We start from the raw sequence: 15,231 nt of genomic DNA, 5'->3' as shown, positions 1-15,231 counted from the left end.
CACTCCTTAAGAACCAGCACTCAGAAGTCATGGATGCTAGAGGGGACGGATGCCCCCAGTTACTCTGATATGATTATTACGCATTGTATGTCTGTATCAAGACAGCTCGTGTACCCCATAAATATAGATGAACTATGCACCATAAAAATCAAAACAAAAAAAAGAACTAGTGGAAAAAAATTAAAAGTGGCCGTCCCTACTGTTTTTTCCTAATAGCAGGTCTCAGCGAATCACCTGACTTTAAGTGCATGTATAAATCACTGAAAAAAAAAAACATTTTTAAAAGGTAAAGCATCAAAGCAAAGAGGTCACAACAGATCCTCAATAAGGAGTAGCTGTAATATTATTCCAAAAATATTTAATACTTATCTATTTAAATGTGTTTACAGATTAAGTATTAATTATAAATATGTATTTAGTAATTCAAATTCATAAGTGAAATACTTAATGCATATTTCATATTTAATCAAGAAGCCTCTCTTCGGTGTTTGGCAACAAAAGCGCCAGCGAACAATTACCAGCGCAGACACAAAGCTCTCTGGGCCCTGTGACCAACAAGGGGCAGGGTCAAGTTTGCCACTGCAACTGAAGATCCCATCCAGAAACTGTCACGTGTTCCTTGCTCTTGTGTGGTGAAACGTGACCTGAGTTCACTGTGCTATGTCAAGTTCTCTTTTTGCAAACCACCATCTCCACTCACTAGCTGTCTGCTGTGATCGCGACCATGCTCTCCTGTAAGTAATCCAACGTCACCTGGGCACGCCGGCCTTGTGGAAAACAGGCTCACAGTGCATGCACCCTGGTGATCAGCTCCAACGCCAGAACACAGCTGTGGTGAGCAAAGCAACGCAGGCGCAGCAGGCCCCTTCCCAGGTCAGGTGCCCGAGATCACCCTTGGCCAGCCCTGAGGCTCCAGCCAGCACCAGGGCTGAGGCCAGGGCAGGCCTGAATGGAAGCAGAGGGGAGATGAGGTATGATCAAGAGGCAGCGGAGTTCCACCTCACAGTCTTGAGTGTGCAAATGCACACACGCTCTACACTTAAGGCGAGGGTGAGGGAGGCACGCCTACTGACATTACTTCATCAATGCAACACCCCAGAAAGAAAGGGTAGTGTCTAAGAGAGCGGGGAATCCAAGGAAAGGTACAGGGGGCAGGCAGCTGTTTCAGATCCAGGTATCCAGGTGAAACGTCGCAACATACCTCCATTCTTCAGCAGTCATTACGCTGAAGGACATGTGGGCTCTGTAATGTTCTTTCTGCCTATTACTCTCAAGACAGGTTACTTAGAACATGCCAAGTGCTCCATCAGAACGCAAGATGCATGGGACTGGCTGGAAAAGGGTGTCCTAGAAAAGGCTATATTCCAACTACACACTCTATACTACCACGTTCAGCCTAAAATCACGGCAGCTGAGCGAGGGGTCCCTTCACTGTCAGTAGTGTTACAGGAAGCTGGAAGAGATGGATTTCATCACTATTTTATCATTGTGGGGTTTTTTTCCCTTTTTTAAAAAGCTCTCCTGAAACTGTAGCTTGTTACCTGTCTGGACTCAACATGACACTCTAAGGGAATCTAAATCATTCAGTTGAGAAAAACAAGCCAGTCGTTACAACAACAACAACAAAAGGATATGCCACAGAATCCCATTGCTAAAAAAAATACAAAAATGGATAAAACTCATCTTCACCATCAGACATCAGGACAGCAGATACCTTGGGGAACGCAAGCTCCATCGAGGAGTTGGAGGCTGGTCATGCTCTGCCTCCTCATCTGGGTGCTTACACAGGAATGTTCCATGTATAAAACTTCATCATGCAATACATCACGCTGTATGCACACAATACATGAACTGGTTTTCTATGTACGTTACATGTCAATAGAATTTAGTAACTGGAGGGGAGTGAAGACAGTTCCCCCACTGCCCTAACCCAAAGGGAGAAGAGACCCCATCCAGGCACACATGACCTGGCCGGGCACAGTCATCTATGCCCACCATGCTCCTTAACAGCCTCTTTCTGATGCCTGGAGCCAAAGCACCACCCATTAGTATCTTGCATATTAATCACCTGATTACTTTATTGTATCCCATGTTCTGAAATTACCCTAACAATCCAAAACCAGGACACTCTGGAGTGCTGCTTCACACCAACAATACCCTCTCCTCCGCTCTCTAAGAGCACCTATAATTTCCTTTACAGAAGGAGAAATGCTTGCCAAAGGACGGAGACACAATTTTTACTCCAACTTTACTATTTCTGAGTGCTGTGATCTTGGGTAAATATCTTCTCTAAGCTTCAGTTTCCTCATGTCAACCAATATAAGATGCCAAAAATTAGACAATGCCTTTATATTCCACCAAATACTGTCAATTACATTATGGCATACCATCAACTGTAAGATACACGTACTTCCAGATGTGTTAAAATGACTTAAAAAGAGAAGTCTTTGAATTGACAAAATATGGTATATGAAAATATTTAACAATGTGTACAATACATTTGGATATAATTTCTTGCATGTCTTGGAAATACACTCGGTGACTGGTCCAAAGCCAAGGTTAGCTGCCAGCATCAGGACTGTGCCAGACGTACAGGTCCCTGGTTTCCAGAAGCAGAAGCAGCACTTTAAGAAATCAAGTCACCTCTCCCAGAAATGAAGGATGATGGGGACAATCACCTCACAAACGCCGTCCCCAAACTCTGAGAACAGCATTCAGCACTCAAGGCTGTACCAATCAGCAGCCAGCAGTTGAAGACTAAAAGCACAGCAGTCACCAGGAATTCCAGCGGTGTCGAACAAAGAGTGAAGTATGAACTCATGCCTTATCTATGAGAAAAACCATACCTAAATCTACAACTGGCGCCTACCACATTCTTCACCACCGAGGCCCATCACAGAGCCGAACTGGATAAAGAGCTCAATTTAGTTCAGCCTCTGGAAGTGGGTAAGAACTCTCCCCTGACTGTTCTTTCCTTGGAATGGTGGAGGGGCACCGCAGACAAGTGAAAACCTCCACTGCAGTGCAAAGCAGTAAACGCAACATCAAACTGTTCAAGCCTGCCTATATCCCGAGACAGGAAATCTGTCCCGAGGCAGGGGGCTGATGGTTTCACAGATGAAAAACAAGCTTATAAAAACAACCAGCAACTGCAGTGGTGGCTGGAGGACACATTCTTACACTGAAAGGGAGGCAGGTAACGAAGGAGCAACAGAAGAGCAAAGGGGCATAAACACCACCAGCCCCTCAGAACACAGATCCTCACCTGGGGGATGGAAGCGTCTTATGCAATCTCAAAGCTTAGGTTTAATATGATCTCAAAACTGACATTCAAGAAACTGCAAGTTGCCTTTTAGCTTAACTTTTTATCATGGAAATGTTCAAATGCACACAAAAGGAGAGAGTGACAGGTGGCCCTCCATGCATCCACTGCCCAGCTTCTAAAGAATGTTAGGCCATTCTTGTTTCAAGATAAGTTCTTAATTTTTAATCCAAGAAAACTACTACAAAGTGCTATTGATAAACGACACAGAAAAACCTAAGGGTAAAGAAACACTCATTCTTACCTAGCATGGCTGAGAGAGGTCTTGCACATTCCATCAAAGAGAAAGCAGCTCACTAGCACCCAATCAAAACATCAGCCCAAAAAGACTTCACACAGGTCAGAGGGCGCAAGTCTATTTCTAGTATAACGAAATTTCAGCAGCTAATGAAAAATTAATCCAATATTTACTATGATCTCAGTAACATTACCAACAAACATTACATTTAACTTTATTTTACTTAAAATTATACATTTGTAATCCAGTCCTCTACTCAAAAAGAAAAAAAATCAGATGAAAATTGCCACCAGTGAACGGGTGAGACAGCAAATCACAGCTTTACCAAAGCCGAGCTGATTCTCTTATGTTTTCCTCATGTGTTTTACAGAGCTCATTTCCAGTGTGTTTAAAGTGGTTTGTTTAGTTCTCTTTAACTTGGAATCCTAATGCTCCCAATGGTAGTCCACAGAATTCTTCCAGTACAGGCTCCTGCAAAGCAGGAAACAGCAACAGCCAGGCCTCTCCGGGCTGCTGTGAGGACTGCAGCACTCAGGCCATGCAGCCCACCGCCCACCACGCCTGAAGCAGTCAGACCCCTCAGGGGTTCTCTAAGAGGAGACACAGCAATGAGAGCGAGCTTGAGTTCAAAACGTTCAGAAACATAAAAATCACATTCCTCGCATATCTTTCCATTTTTCACACATGCTTCATAAACCACTCTAATTTATTTCCCTCTACAAATCACGACTCTATCTAAATTAACTTTTATTTCTTGAGGACCACCATCAGCTTACTTAGCAATACTCCCCCATGTTAAGGCAGAGGAAAATCCATGGACCCTTCATGACTCTAGAATAGGGTTCTCTCTAGACTCACGTTACAAGATCACTATGTTTCTAACAAAGTAATGTACTGTCGCGAGAAAGCAGTGGTATCCCCAGCAGCCAATCCAAGTCACTGCCCGCCAGCTGCAGCTCAGAGAAGGGTGCAGGACTGCAGAGTGGCAGCCCTGGCTCTGCCCCAACACTCTCCAGGCAGCCCTGTTTAACCCTGCTTGAGTTTCTCATTTTCAACTTCACTATTACATTCCGTGGGCTTTACTCACAGCCTGTATCCTGAGCATTTTTAAACGAGTATTTTTTCACTCTCCACGACAACTGTTCGATCATCTAAGTTTCTTTCTCTGCATCCCAATCAGTCATTCTAAGGGATTCCCTCCCCTGTAAACTAAATCCTGACTTAGTAAAGCACACTAAGCCATGCTTTCATGAAGAGAAGAAAGGCCAGATTCTTTAGTTTTAACCAGCTCTTCTTTACGGAGCTGAGTACTTTTCCATACATATTTCTTATTCTCAATATTTCTGTACATGTGCATAGCTGATAATGCCATGCAAATGACAAGGGGTGTGTTTTTTTAAAGCAGCATCACTCCAGATATCGAGTCATGAGTCTTGCAATACAACCTAAAAACAAATGAGTTTCTCAAAAGCAATCATTAAGCATAATATCTGGATCATCTGGTAATGAGCAAATGCCAAACCAGATTACAGGCACAACGGAGGCGAAGTCCAGCTACCTTCGCCCTGTTTAACACCATTAATGGAGGCATACGTATCTTCCCAGATATATCCATACACACTCATATCCTTCCCAAACATATTTAAGTAACAAAATCTCTCAAACTTACCAAACTCCGATACTGGCCCTGGAACAGTTTTGAAGTCCGAGTGTGCAAAGACTGTGATCCAAGGGAGTCAAAAGACTTTATGCGGTGAGACGAGGGCCGGGCACACACGGAGTCACTCCCCAGCCCGATGTCTGCAAAGAGCATGCACACAGAAAAAGAGAGCTGAGAGCGCCTGATACCACGCACCCACACTACACACTAGACTTTAAAACTAGGGCAGCACAGACGGACACACCAAAAGACCACAACAAAGCAGCCCATTTATGCAGAAAACAAAGAACAAATTATTTGCTACATAAATGACTTGCATTCATTCCCCAACTACCTTTCCAGAAATTATCTGGAGATAACTATTAATCAGTTCTTCTCTAATATAATTTTCAAAAGTTTGTGAAATGTATTATAACTTTTTAAGATTTTCCCTTCACCTGGAAAAAAAAGCCTCTCAAATTTGATTATGGAGCGGAGAACAACCAAGTACTGATTCTCCAACGCATCACCACCACGTGCCCACTTTTCCAGGACGATGTGTCATGCAATAAGCAACAGAAGGAAAAGACTCTTATTTAAAAGAGAAAATCCGGTGTATTTTTCAGCCAGAGAGAACCTTGCGAGGATTATTTCCCCAAGACTAAGGCAGCACAGGCTCTACTCACCTCATGAAGTTGCTGACAGAATCAAAGTAAACAGACAGTAAGAGGCTTAGTTCTGTTCTCTGGATCCCCCTTCATAAGACACTCCACATAGGGCATCCAACAAATAAATAATAGCAATTTATTCTTAAAAGTGACTCAATTAAAAAAAAGAGAGAACGAGGCTGTGAAAAACTTTGCTGGGAAAATCACTGTTCTGAGAGGCACATGCCCGGCCATGTCCTAAACTCCAGGGAGGCTTCCATGAAAGCAACCCTAAGTCTCCAGGTCCCAGCTTCCTCCCAGGTGTTTGGATTGGCTTGCACGTATCTTATAAAATTCTGAATTAAACGGTCAACATCGAAAAGTCTGAAGGTATCACCAAAAACCCAGATTCCCCACTGCTCTTGACACATTTAGGATGTGGCCACACCAGGTCTATATCCCATCAGGTAAAGCGGGCTCAGAGCTGGGCAGGGGCTGTCCTGAGAGGATCCAGCACCCATGCCCTTCCATCCAGCTCCTCCCTTCACGCCACCTGCCTGACCCCACAGATGGGGGCTTGCTACCCCAACGATCTTAAATTCTTCTCAGGTCACCCCCTCACCCTACACTTCCCAGGACCTGCTGAGGGCAGGTTACGAGTAATCTCTACAGAGCACATTCTACTTGAGAACACAGGGGTCTCAGGCAACCTGCAGCACAAAACCAGCTAAAAGGGCATTTCCAGCAAATTCTACAGGGCTCCCGGCCATGGTCTGCAGTGCTCTGCTGGCCACAGCCTTCCAGGAAATTCTCATACAAGGAGGGCCATCCTGAAGACATTCTGTACTTCCCCATCACCAAGCTTTCTTCTATCCAATTAAAAGGCCAGTTACAGTCAACTAAATGCCTTGAGAACACATATGATTTTAAGAGACAGAAGCAGAAAGACAATGACAATTTTCCCAAGAATGTCCACAGTAACTGTGGCTGCTGCAGTTGTCTTACTGTTTGCCAATCAAGGAAAGCTGAAATCTAGAAAGAAACGAGGCCAGGCGCAGTGGCTCATGCCTGTAATCCTAACACTTAGGGAGGCGGAGGCTGGTGGATCACCTGAGGCTGGGAGTTCCAGACCAGCCTGACCAACATGGAGAAACCCCGCCTCTACTAAAAATACAAAATTAGCCGGGTGTGGTGCCACGTGTCTGTAATCCCAGCTACTCGGGAGGCCGAGGCAGGAGAATCGCTTGAATCCAGGAGGCGGAGGTTGCGGTGAGCCAAGATCATGCCATTGCACTCCAGCCTGGGCAACAAGAACGAAACTCTGTCTCAAAAAGAAAAGGTACGGGCATTGCCTTCCCACTGACTTCAAAAACAAAAACAAAGGGCAAACAGAAAAGCAAAGCATTCCTTCCATCTAGGAGGGGTCATTCCTATAGTTTAAAAGCTTAAAAGTACCAAGTTTATGTGGTAACTTCCAAATTTGTCTTTGTAAAGAACAAAGCTATCTATTTTACATCCAACACATAGCCAATGATACCAAGAACATACACAAAATACATTTCCATAAGGTAGAGGTAAAAACTAATAGCCTGAGAGCTACTGGATTCTGACTTCTCTTATTTACTTGTAAATCCTACCGTCTCAAACCTAGATGGTTGACAATCCCAAGACTGAGTGTACAAATTAAAGGCATGTTCTAAAGCCACTTCGTCCTAATTAGCACCCCCACTTACAGCAAAGGCAGAGAAAACATCTACAATGAAATTCAAAGTTATTATCTTCTGCTCCTGTGAGCAACCTCTAAAAAAGTATTCAATGGGAGCAGAGTCAAATTAAGGATTACTTGTAGATTTTACATATCTGTGCTATTGCCCCATCTGCCACAGAGATCTACGTTAATTATAAGGCACATCATTTAGGCCAGGCATGGTGGCATAAGCCTGTAATCTCAGCACTTCGGGAGGCCAAGGCAGGCAGATAGCTTGAGCTCAGGAGTTTAAGACAAGCCTGGGCAGCACAGCGAAACCCCATCTCTACAAATATGCAAAAATTAGCCAGGCACAGAGGCACACACCTGCAGACCCAGCTGCTGAGGAGGCCGAGGTGGGAGGACTGCCTGAGCCCAGGAGGCTGAGGCTTCAGTGAGCTGAGATCACACCACAGTGTTCCAGCGTGGACGACAGAGCAAGACCCTGCCTCCATAAAAAATAATTCAAAACTCTGAGGCATGGATGAATATGAGTTTGCAGGCAGATTCCCCCATGTGGTCAGGACACATGAATATGCCACTTCTGTACATCATCTGTTGCAGTATTTCTTGTATTAAATTCCAGTGATCCACTCTAAATGTATGTCCTTTTCAATGTCATCCATAACTTTAGATAAGTGATTTTCTTTTTTCTTTTTTCTTTTTTTTTTAGATGGAGTCTCGCTCTGTCACCCAGGCTGGAGTGCAGTGGCGCGATCTCGGCTCACTGCAAGCTCCGCCTCCCGGGTTCACGCCATTCTCCTGCCTCAGCCTCCCGAGTAGCTGGGACTACAGGTGCCCGCCACCACGCCTGGCTAATTTTTTTGTATTTTTAGTTGAGACGGGGTTTCACCGTGTTAGCCAGGATGGTCTCGATCTCCTGACCTCGTGATCCGCCCGCCTCGGCCTCCCAAAGTGCTGGGATTACAGGCATGAGCCACCACACCCGGCTGTGATTTTCTTATTGTTTGTTCATATTAAAAGGATCATTTTTAGATTGTAGAGACAGAGAAGGCATTAAATAATGTGACAATTTTCATTAGTTACATCCATCTTCATAATCCTGCCATTTAAATTTTTGTTTCCTCGATGCTTTCATCTGAACAGTCCTTTAAACCTCACAAGTCAAGCTGTGAACACGCAGCCACAGCCACACCTCTGCCTGGGGTCTGCCCCTGCTCCCAGGGATGGGGGCCAGTGCCTCTCGCCGGGGCATCAGCAGCAGCAGCAGCAGCTTCCAGACAGCAGTCAGAGCACACATGCGCTGGGAGGCAGCACCAAGGACAGTCCCCGCACCACCGATGAAGCCTCCCGGAGCCAGGAACTGCAGCCCCAAAGCATGCATAACCCCCGTCTCTCCTCGATGTGCAGTGAGGCAAGTACACCCCCCCCACTGAAGGGCCAGACGAAGCTGAGAAGCGACCCTGACAAAATCAACTCAGGAGGTTTCTGTTTGAAAAGGACACGGCACTTTCCCCCACAAACCTGATATTTAACATCCGTGAAGGTAAATAGGAAAAAAAAATTACTCTAATAAAACAAAAAAAGCAACTAAAAAGTTCCTTCCTTTTGAGCCACACAGAAATCCAAGAAAGAGCTCCTCAGGGCTCATGGAGCATTTCCTCCGGGGACCTTGGCATCATGGACAACATGCACCTTCCCTCAGAGGACCTGTCTGAACAACTCCTGTCTTCACTGTGGCCCATGAGAGGGGCACACCATGTCCCCAAAACCTCCTCTCCACTTCAGTACTAACGGGGGCTAGGACCACACACACCATGTACCTGGGTGCCACAGCCCTCAGGAGCCCTGGACAGGTAGTGTGGACTTTACAGGCCAATCCACAAGCCACTCCCTTATCATGGTCACGGCTCAAAACTTCTGCCCGCTAGATACAAATTTTAACCAGCATACACTCAATAAAAACTGAGAGAAAGGTGCTTCTAGCTCCAACACAGCCCATGAGCCTTCCCATAAGAACTAGACACTTTTCTCCTGCTATACGTTCAGGTGAGAAATCTCTCCACCCACAGAAAGGAAAACACCTGATATATACCACAACATTTAAAGAAGATTCTATTCTAACAAGGCAAATAAAATATCACAGCAAAAGGAACAATCAAAACGTAATGCAACAAAAGCTTATTTTTTAAATTCAGTAATGCTCCCCTGGCTTTGGTAAAACAAGAAAACCAAAGGTGTCAGCCCGTATGTCTTCCCACCCCCTCGAGTTCAATAAAAAAGAGTCTTACCTGCTGTTACTTTATTTAGAGTCACTAAGGAACTGAGGACCTTGTTAAAATTCTGCCCCTGATACAAATCATTTGCATCAAACGTCTGAAAGGAAAAATTAAACAAGCAAAATTAGTAGAGTCTTATGTTGGGTGCAGGATGAACTAAGTTCTCCCAGCAATGCGACGATGCTCAGCCTGAAATCCTAAGGAGACCACACAACCTGTGACAGGGAGACCAGCACGCTCAGTCTCTCAGTCCTGAGGTAAGAATCCAATCAAAATTCTCCTACTTAGGTGCAGGGTCCCCCCTCGGCATTAGGCCAATTCCCTACCCAACACCCGCCCCTGCCCCTCTGGAGTGTGAGCTCATTCACGGGGGCGGGGTGGGGGGGGGTGGGCTGCTGGCATTCAGCAAGCAAGCAGCGGTGCTTGCGCAATCCTCCTCTCCTTAGATTAACACAGAGGCCCCAGGCAAGGCGTGCTACAGATGTTCTTTCCTAGCCACAGAAAATAAGGGAAAATGACAGTCGATTCCAAAGCTAACAGCAGCAAAAGAAAATGCGGACATCAGAGAGCAGAGTGGATGTGAGGGTAAAAGGAGGACAGACAGGAGAAGCAGATCCCAGATAGGAAAGGGGTAGGGACAAGAGACCACCACCCTCAGAGCTCTGAGGCCAGAACCAGGCAAGCCCACAACCGCATCCCCTCCAGTCCAGGGCTATCTAGAGCCCTGGGACCACGATAGAGCTGGTCACATTGCCACTGGCAGGCACTTCCCACCACCATCCTGGAGCTTGGAAAGGTAAAGCACATTGGTTTGCCTAGGTATGTGGCAACTAGTGTCTAGAACGCGTGTGCACACACACAGCCATGTCAAAACAAACAGAGCTCTCATCTCAGATACTGCCCAAAGACTACATATGGCTTCTGATCACCAAATAACCTCAAGCAAAGATAAACAGTCAAATCATCCACAACTATGTTCCAGAAAAATTAAGAAAAAAATTCTTTCAGAGGTGCCAATAACAGAAAGATACATTTAAAAAGCAAAACGTGTATCCTGTTGCCATATGTTCTAACTGAAATTACCGGAAATGAGCATCAGTGGACAAGGGCCCCACCTTCTCTCCAGGGCTGTCGTCTCCTCCTGTCAGTCCTGCCCTCTCCCCACACCTCTAGCAGACCCTGCCAGAAGCCCCACTTCTTCCTCTTCCTGCCTTCGGTCTCCTCCCTTTCCTGGCTAATCCTTATTCATCCTGCTTCCTGACACAGCCCTGCCTTGACAGCCTGGCTGCCCCCACCACACCCGGTCAGGTCCCCAGCCAGGCTCCCCCAGAACACGTGTCATGATAGTTTGATGGTGGATGTCTACAGGCCTCCCTAGACTAAAAAAGCTGCAGTGGCAGATTGTACATCTCCCAACACCCAGCACAGGGGCTGGTGCACAGTGAAAAGGCATCCGAATGGAGACGTGCACCAGCATCCAACCAGCCACCCACCCTGCAGGCACCGCATGCTGCTGTAATGAAGCTCATGCCAAGAGAAGCTAAGAAAAGTGACACCAAATGTGAAAAAGTCCTGCTGTATTATTCAAAATTCATCTGCAGCTAAAGGCCTTCTGTCTATAATTTTCCAAATAAGTAAAAATAGTCATGAGATGTTTAAACATAAAAAAAGAACCAGACTTTGAAAAACTACCTCAAGAGAAAAACCCACCAAATCACTAAAAGAGTCAAGAAAGGAGCTGAAAACCAGAGGTCACTTTCTTAAAGTTCACAAGGAAATATCAGATGGAACCACAAAACGTAAAAGGAAAGCTGTGAACACATCTAAGCATTCTATGTGCTTACCGATGCCATTTCTAACAAAAGGCACAAAATATAACTGAATTCATGAAGCTAAATCCTTCCTTTAAAAAACAGTCCTTAGAACAGATAGTCTTTAGAATCATCTTTCATACAGAATACATTTGTTGTAATATTTATTATTTAAGAAGAAATCCCAACTCAAATGAGAGCAGCATCTAGGCTGACATAACCACCTATAACAAATACGGGTTAAGCTGCATTTTTTAAAAGGAATTAAATAGGCCTCAGCTTCCTTATATGCAAAACATAAAATTTCTCTTCATCATAACATTTTTAAATAGGAGATCTGAATGTCTTTCAGCTCTACAGATCTAATCTTAGAGCTCTGAAAATTCAAGTCATTTTTTATTTTGTCAATTTTGTATACTACAAAAAGAAATACATAAATAAATTTCTACTAACCTTCATAGTGGCAAGGCAGCAAGTCACAAAACCCAGAATAACAGGATGTGAAAAATGTGAAGTTTCCTGTTATTCCAGAACTATATATCTTTCTTACTTGGATACCCAGGAAGCATCTGATTGGCTGAAACTGCCCACCAATGGGCTTCAATATGACATCAGAGTTTAAGTGAATACACACACCACACTTCTCAACAGGAAGCTAGACAATGAGATGAGGCAAATCCTTACCCCTGAGAGGGGGAAAATGCACATTCTCAGCCAACAAAATGTTTCGATCGAAGTGCTTCTCTAGAGAAAGATAACAGACTATTTCCTAAAATAGAAATCTATTCAACAAAAAACAGAAACAGAAAAATCTGAGTACAGAGAAATTTTGTACTATGGGAATAATAGGGAAGTCTCAAAACTTTTATAGAAATCTCTCTGCAAAAAGCAAATCAGTGTGTGTATAAGAATTACCATGACATTTAGCACACTAAATTGTTCCCTAGGGTTATTAAAACAAGTGTCTTAGACGGGATTCATTCATTCCCCACCACGACTTGCTGGGTGCTTTAGCAGTATTTCCACTCTCGGCAATGGCAAGGAGCAGCAGGAGGGAAGGAAGTACAAACCATATTCCATTGTCTCCAGGCCTCCTTTTGGAAGCCTCAGCCTCAGGAGCAGCAATTCTCAGCAGGAGCTGCATGTTAAGACCTCCTGGGGGGCTGTAAAAGGGCAGGATACTCCAGCAGTGTTCTGGAGTCCAGAGACTCAAATCAAAATGCCAACCCTCTCCAAGTGACTCCAACACACAGCCAAGCGTGAGAAGCGCTCCTGGTGAGGTAAGGAAGGTCATTAGGAATCCTGCCCAGCTGAAGCCTCAATGCCAGCACAGGCACACTTCCTGCCACCTGCACTACCCCACACAGGCACCATGCTGGGGACAAGGGTGGCTGCACAGACACACTTCGCACCATAATACGCTTTAGGATCTATCCATTTGAAAAAGCGTATTTCAAACACTCACCCTTACTTTTACATTTAAGTGAATTAAATGTGCAATAGAATGATCCGATACTCCCAAAATGAAATCATCCTACCAGTTTTCCACCAGAAAACTAACATTAAAATTCCTTAGCTTATTTTTGGTATTTTACTCTCAATAGAAACTACATAATCAAATACAATACCAAATCAGGGATAAAAGAAGCCCAGAGTATTCAAACAAGGATAGAAAAATACCTTCTTAAAAGTGGGGGGGAGGGGAGTTCCCATGGTCTAACACTAAACCGCACAACACAATGCGGCACGTTGTGGGAAGGACGTGGCGGTGCTGGAAGAAGGAAGAGGGCTGAGTCTACGGAGCAGAGCCTCCCTGACCACCTGCTTGCTACAGCCCTGCATTGGGCCCCTTGGACCTCAGACTTCTCATCCTCACCAGGGAAAGGGGAACATGCTTGAGGACAGGAAGCAGCAACTGGAATGCCCCACACTTTCAAAAAGAAAAGGGCACACCAAATCTCACTTATCAAAACAGACCTACAGATAACTCCATTCTGCCAAGGAAAACTCTTACTTTTAAAAATGCAAAATAACCACAAGAAAAAGCCCACTGAACAGAGAGAAGAATCATCTACATGACTTACAGGTCAGCCCTCTCATTTAGAGATAAAATGAAGCCCCAAAGTACAATGACTTTCTCAACTCTATTCTCATAGAGTATGTTTATTGGACCTCGTTTCTCTTGCAGTGCTTTCCAGAAATTGCTTCTTAGGAAGCTGAATTGTAGCTGGCACTGTTTAGGAAAATTATCTTGCCCTCTGTGAAATACACAGGCCATATATAAAGCAATTTGGGCATAAAATAGAATGGCTAGAAGGTGCTCAACTATACAAACCATAGAAGAAAATAGTGAGACGCATAGAAACTATCTGAGGAAGATTTCTGCAATCATAGGTCGGAGAACCTCAGCCACAGGAACAAGGGGGACGGTGGGGATTTGGACAAACACTGGGGAGAGACTGGAAGGAGCCAACAAGCCTGGGGATCAAGTCCTAGGTCCAGAAGACAATGGCATGGAGGACGACCAAGGGCATGGTTTTTTAATTGAAGGCCGAACTTCATTCATATTTAAGACTGAGGGAAATCCCCCCCCGAGCCAAAGAAAAAAATGTCTTCAGTATCTCATCCCCATTGTCTTTACCGTGTCTTCACTGAACAAGCAGCTTCTGGGCACCTACAAAAGCCAGACATTAAGTCTGTCCACAATTCTGGGCCATGGAAAACAAGACTGCTCCGGATCAAGAGACTCCAGATGCCAGAAGGGGCCCTGCACTGGACCGTTTTGGATAAACCATCTACAAAGTGTACTTGGGAACACCTGGGGAAATGTAAATACAGACTACGTATCAGATGGTGTTGAGACATCATTACTAACCTTGTCATGTATGACAGACATTACAGTTTTGGCTATGTCAGAACATGGCGTTAATTTTGGAAAGGTCATTTTGAAGGATTTAGCTGGCACCTGCAGGGTGGACAAGTCTCCACACAGCTGTGGGTGTCCCGTTCCTCACCTGGGAAGGGAGAGAAGCTGAATCAGCTAACCTCTAAAGTCACTTGCAGTTGTAAATCTCAAGGATTCCTCTGACACAGTGTATTGTCAAAAAAAAAAAAAAAAAAAAAGACATGATTTCGAGCAAGGAAGCACCAGGGTCAAGAGAGCTGGCTGAACAGAAAACGAGAGAAAGGTGAAGGTGAGTGGTGAGGAATTCAGCAGCTGGCTACAGGACAATAAGAGAAAAAAAAATGAGTTAAGGCAAGTGGGCATTCATTCCTTTGTACCACAACTGCATCTCCCACACTTGGTTCCAGAGAAAGGAGGCTCAGCTTGGAGATGACCGGGAGGAAAATGAAGGATGCAACAGGGAGGGCACTGGGCTCTCCCCAGAGAGGCCGCAGCCCAAGGCTGGTCAGGACCCCTCCCATCTAGGGGCCGAGAGAGGTGATGTCCACAGACACAGAAAGATGGTAGGGAAAAGTCGCCCTAGGTGTTGAGGAAGAGGAGGAGGAGTCACCGAGTAGTCCACGGCGGCAGAAAGCAAGTACCCGTAACATGAGTCAGAAAGGGCTTCACAGAGTGGGTGACA

The 15,231-nt window shown here is 45.0% G+C and overlaps 1 protein-coding gene across 49 annotated transcripts in view; it reads right to left on the bottom strand.

Annotated features, from left to right (window-relative positions):
- ARHGEF7 (Rho guanine nucleotide exchange factor 7) overlaps window positions 1–15,231 on the bottom strand; it is a 191,588-nt gene that overhangs the window by 91,453 nt on the left and 84,904 nt on the right. For 23 of the 49 annotated variants that reach the window (XM_054665565.2, XM_016925546.4, XM_016925551.4 and 20 more), the window contains 2 exons: window positions 9,846–9,930; window positions 5,230–5,360 (listed from right to left, as the gene is read on the bottom strand). The exons of 9 other annotated variants lie outside the window; for them this stretch is intronic. In XM_054665565.2, the coding sequence (XP_054521540.1) occupies window positions 5,230–5,360; window positions 9,846–9,930 (216 nt within the window). Of the gene's footprint in view, window positions 1–5,229; window positions 5,361–9,845; window positions 9,931–12,097; window positions 12,216–15,231 lie in introns of those variants that run through there. 17 more of the 49 variants (XM_063792341.1, XM_063792349.1, XM_063792344.1 and 14 more) reach the window with 4 other exon arrangements.

Source organism: Pan troglodytes, chromosome 14 (genome assembly GCF_028858775.2).
Source record: "Pan troglodytes isolate AG18354 chromosome 14, NHGRI_mPanTro3-v2.0_pri, whole genome shotgun sequence".
NCBI classification, from domain to species: Eukaryota; Metazoa; Chordata; class Mammalia; order Primates; family Hominidae; genus Pan; species Pan troglodytes.
This window is presented reverse-complemented; position numbering and strand designations above follow the sequence as displayed.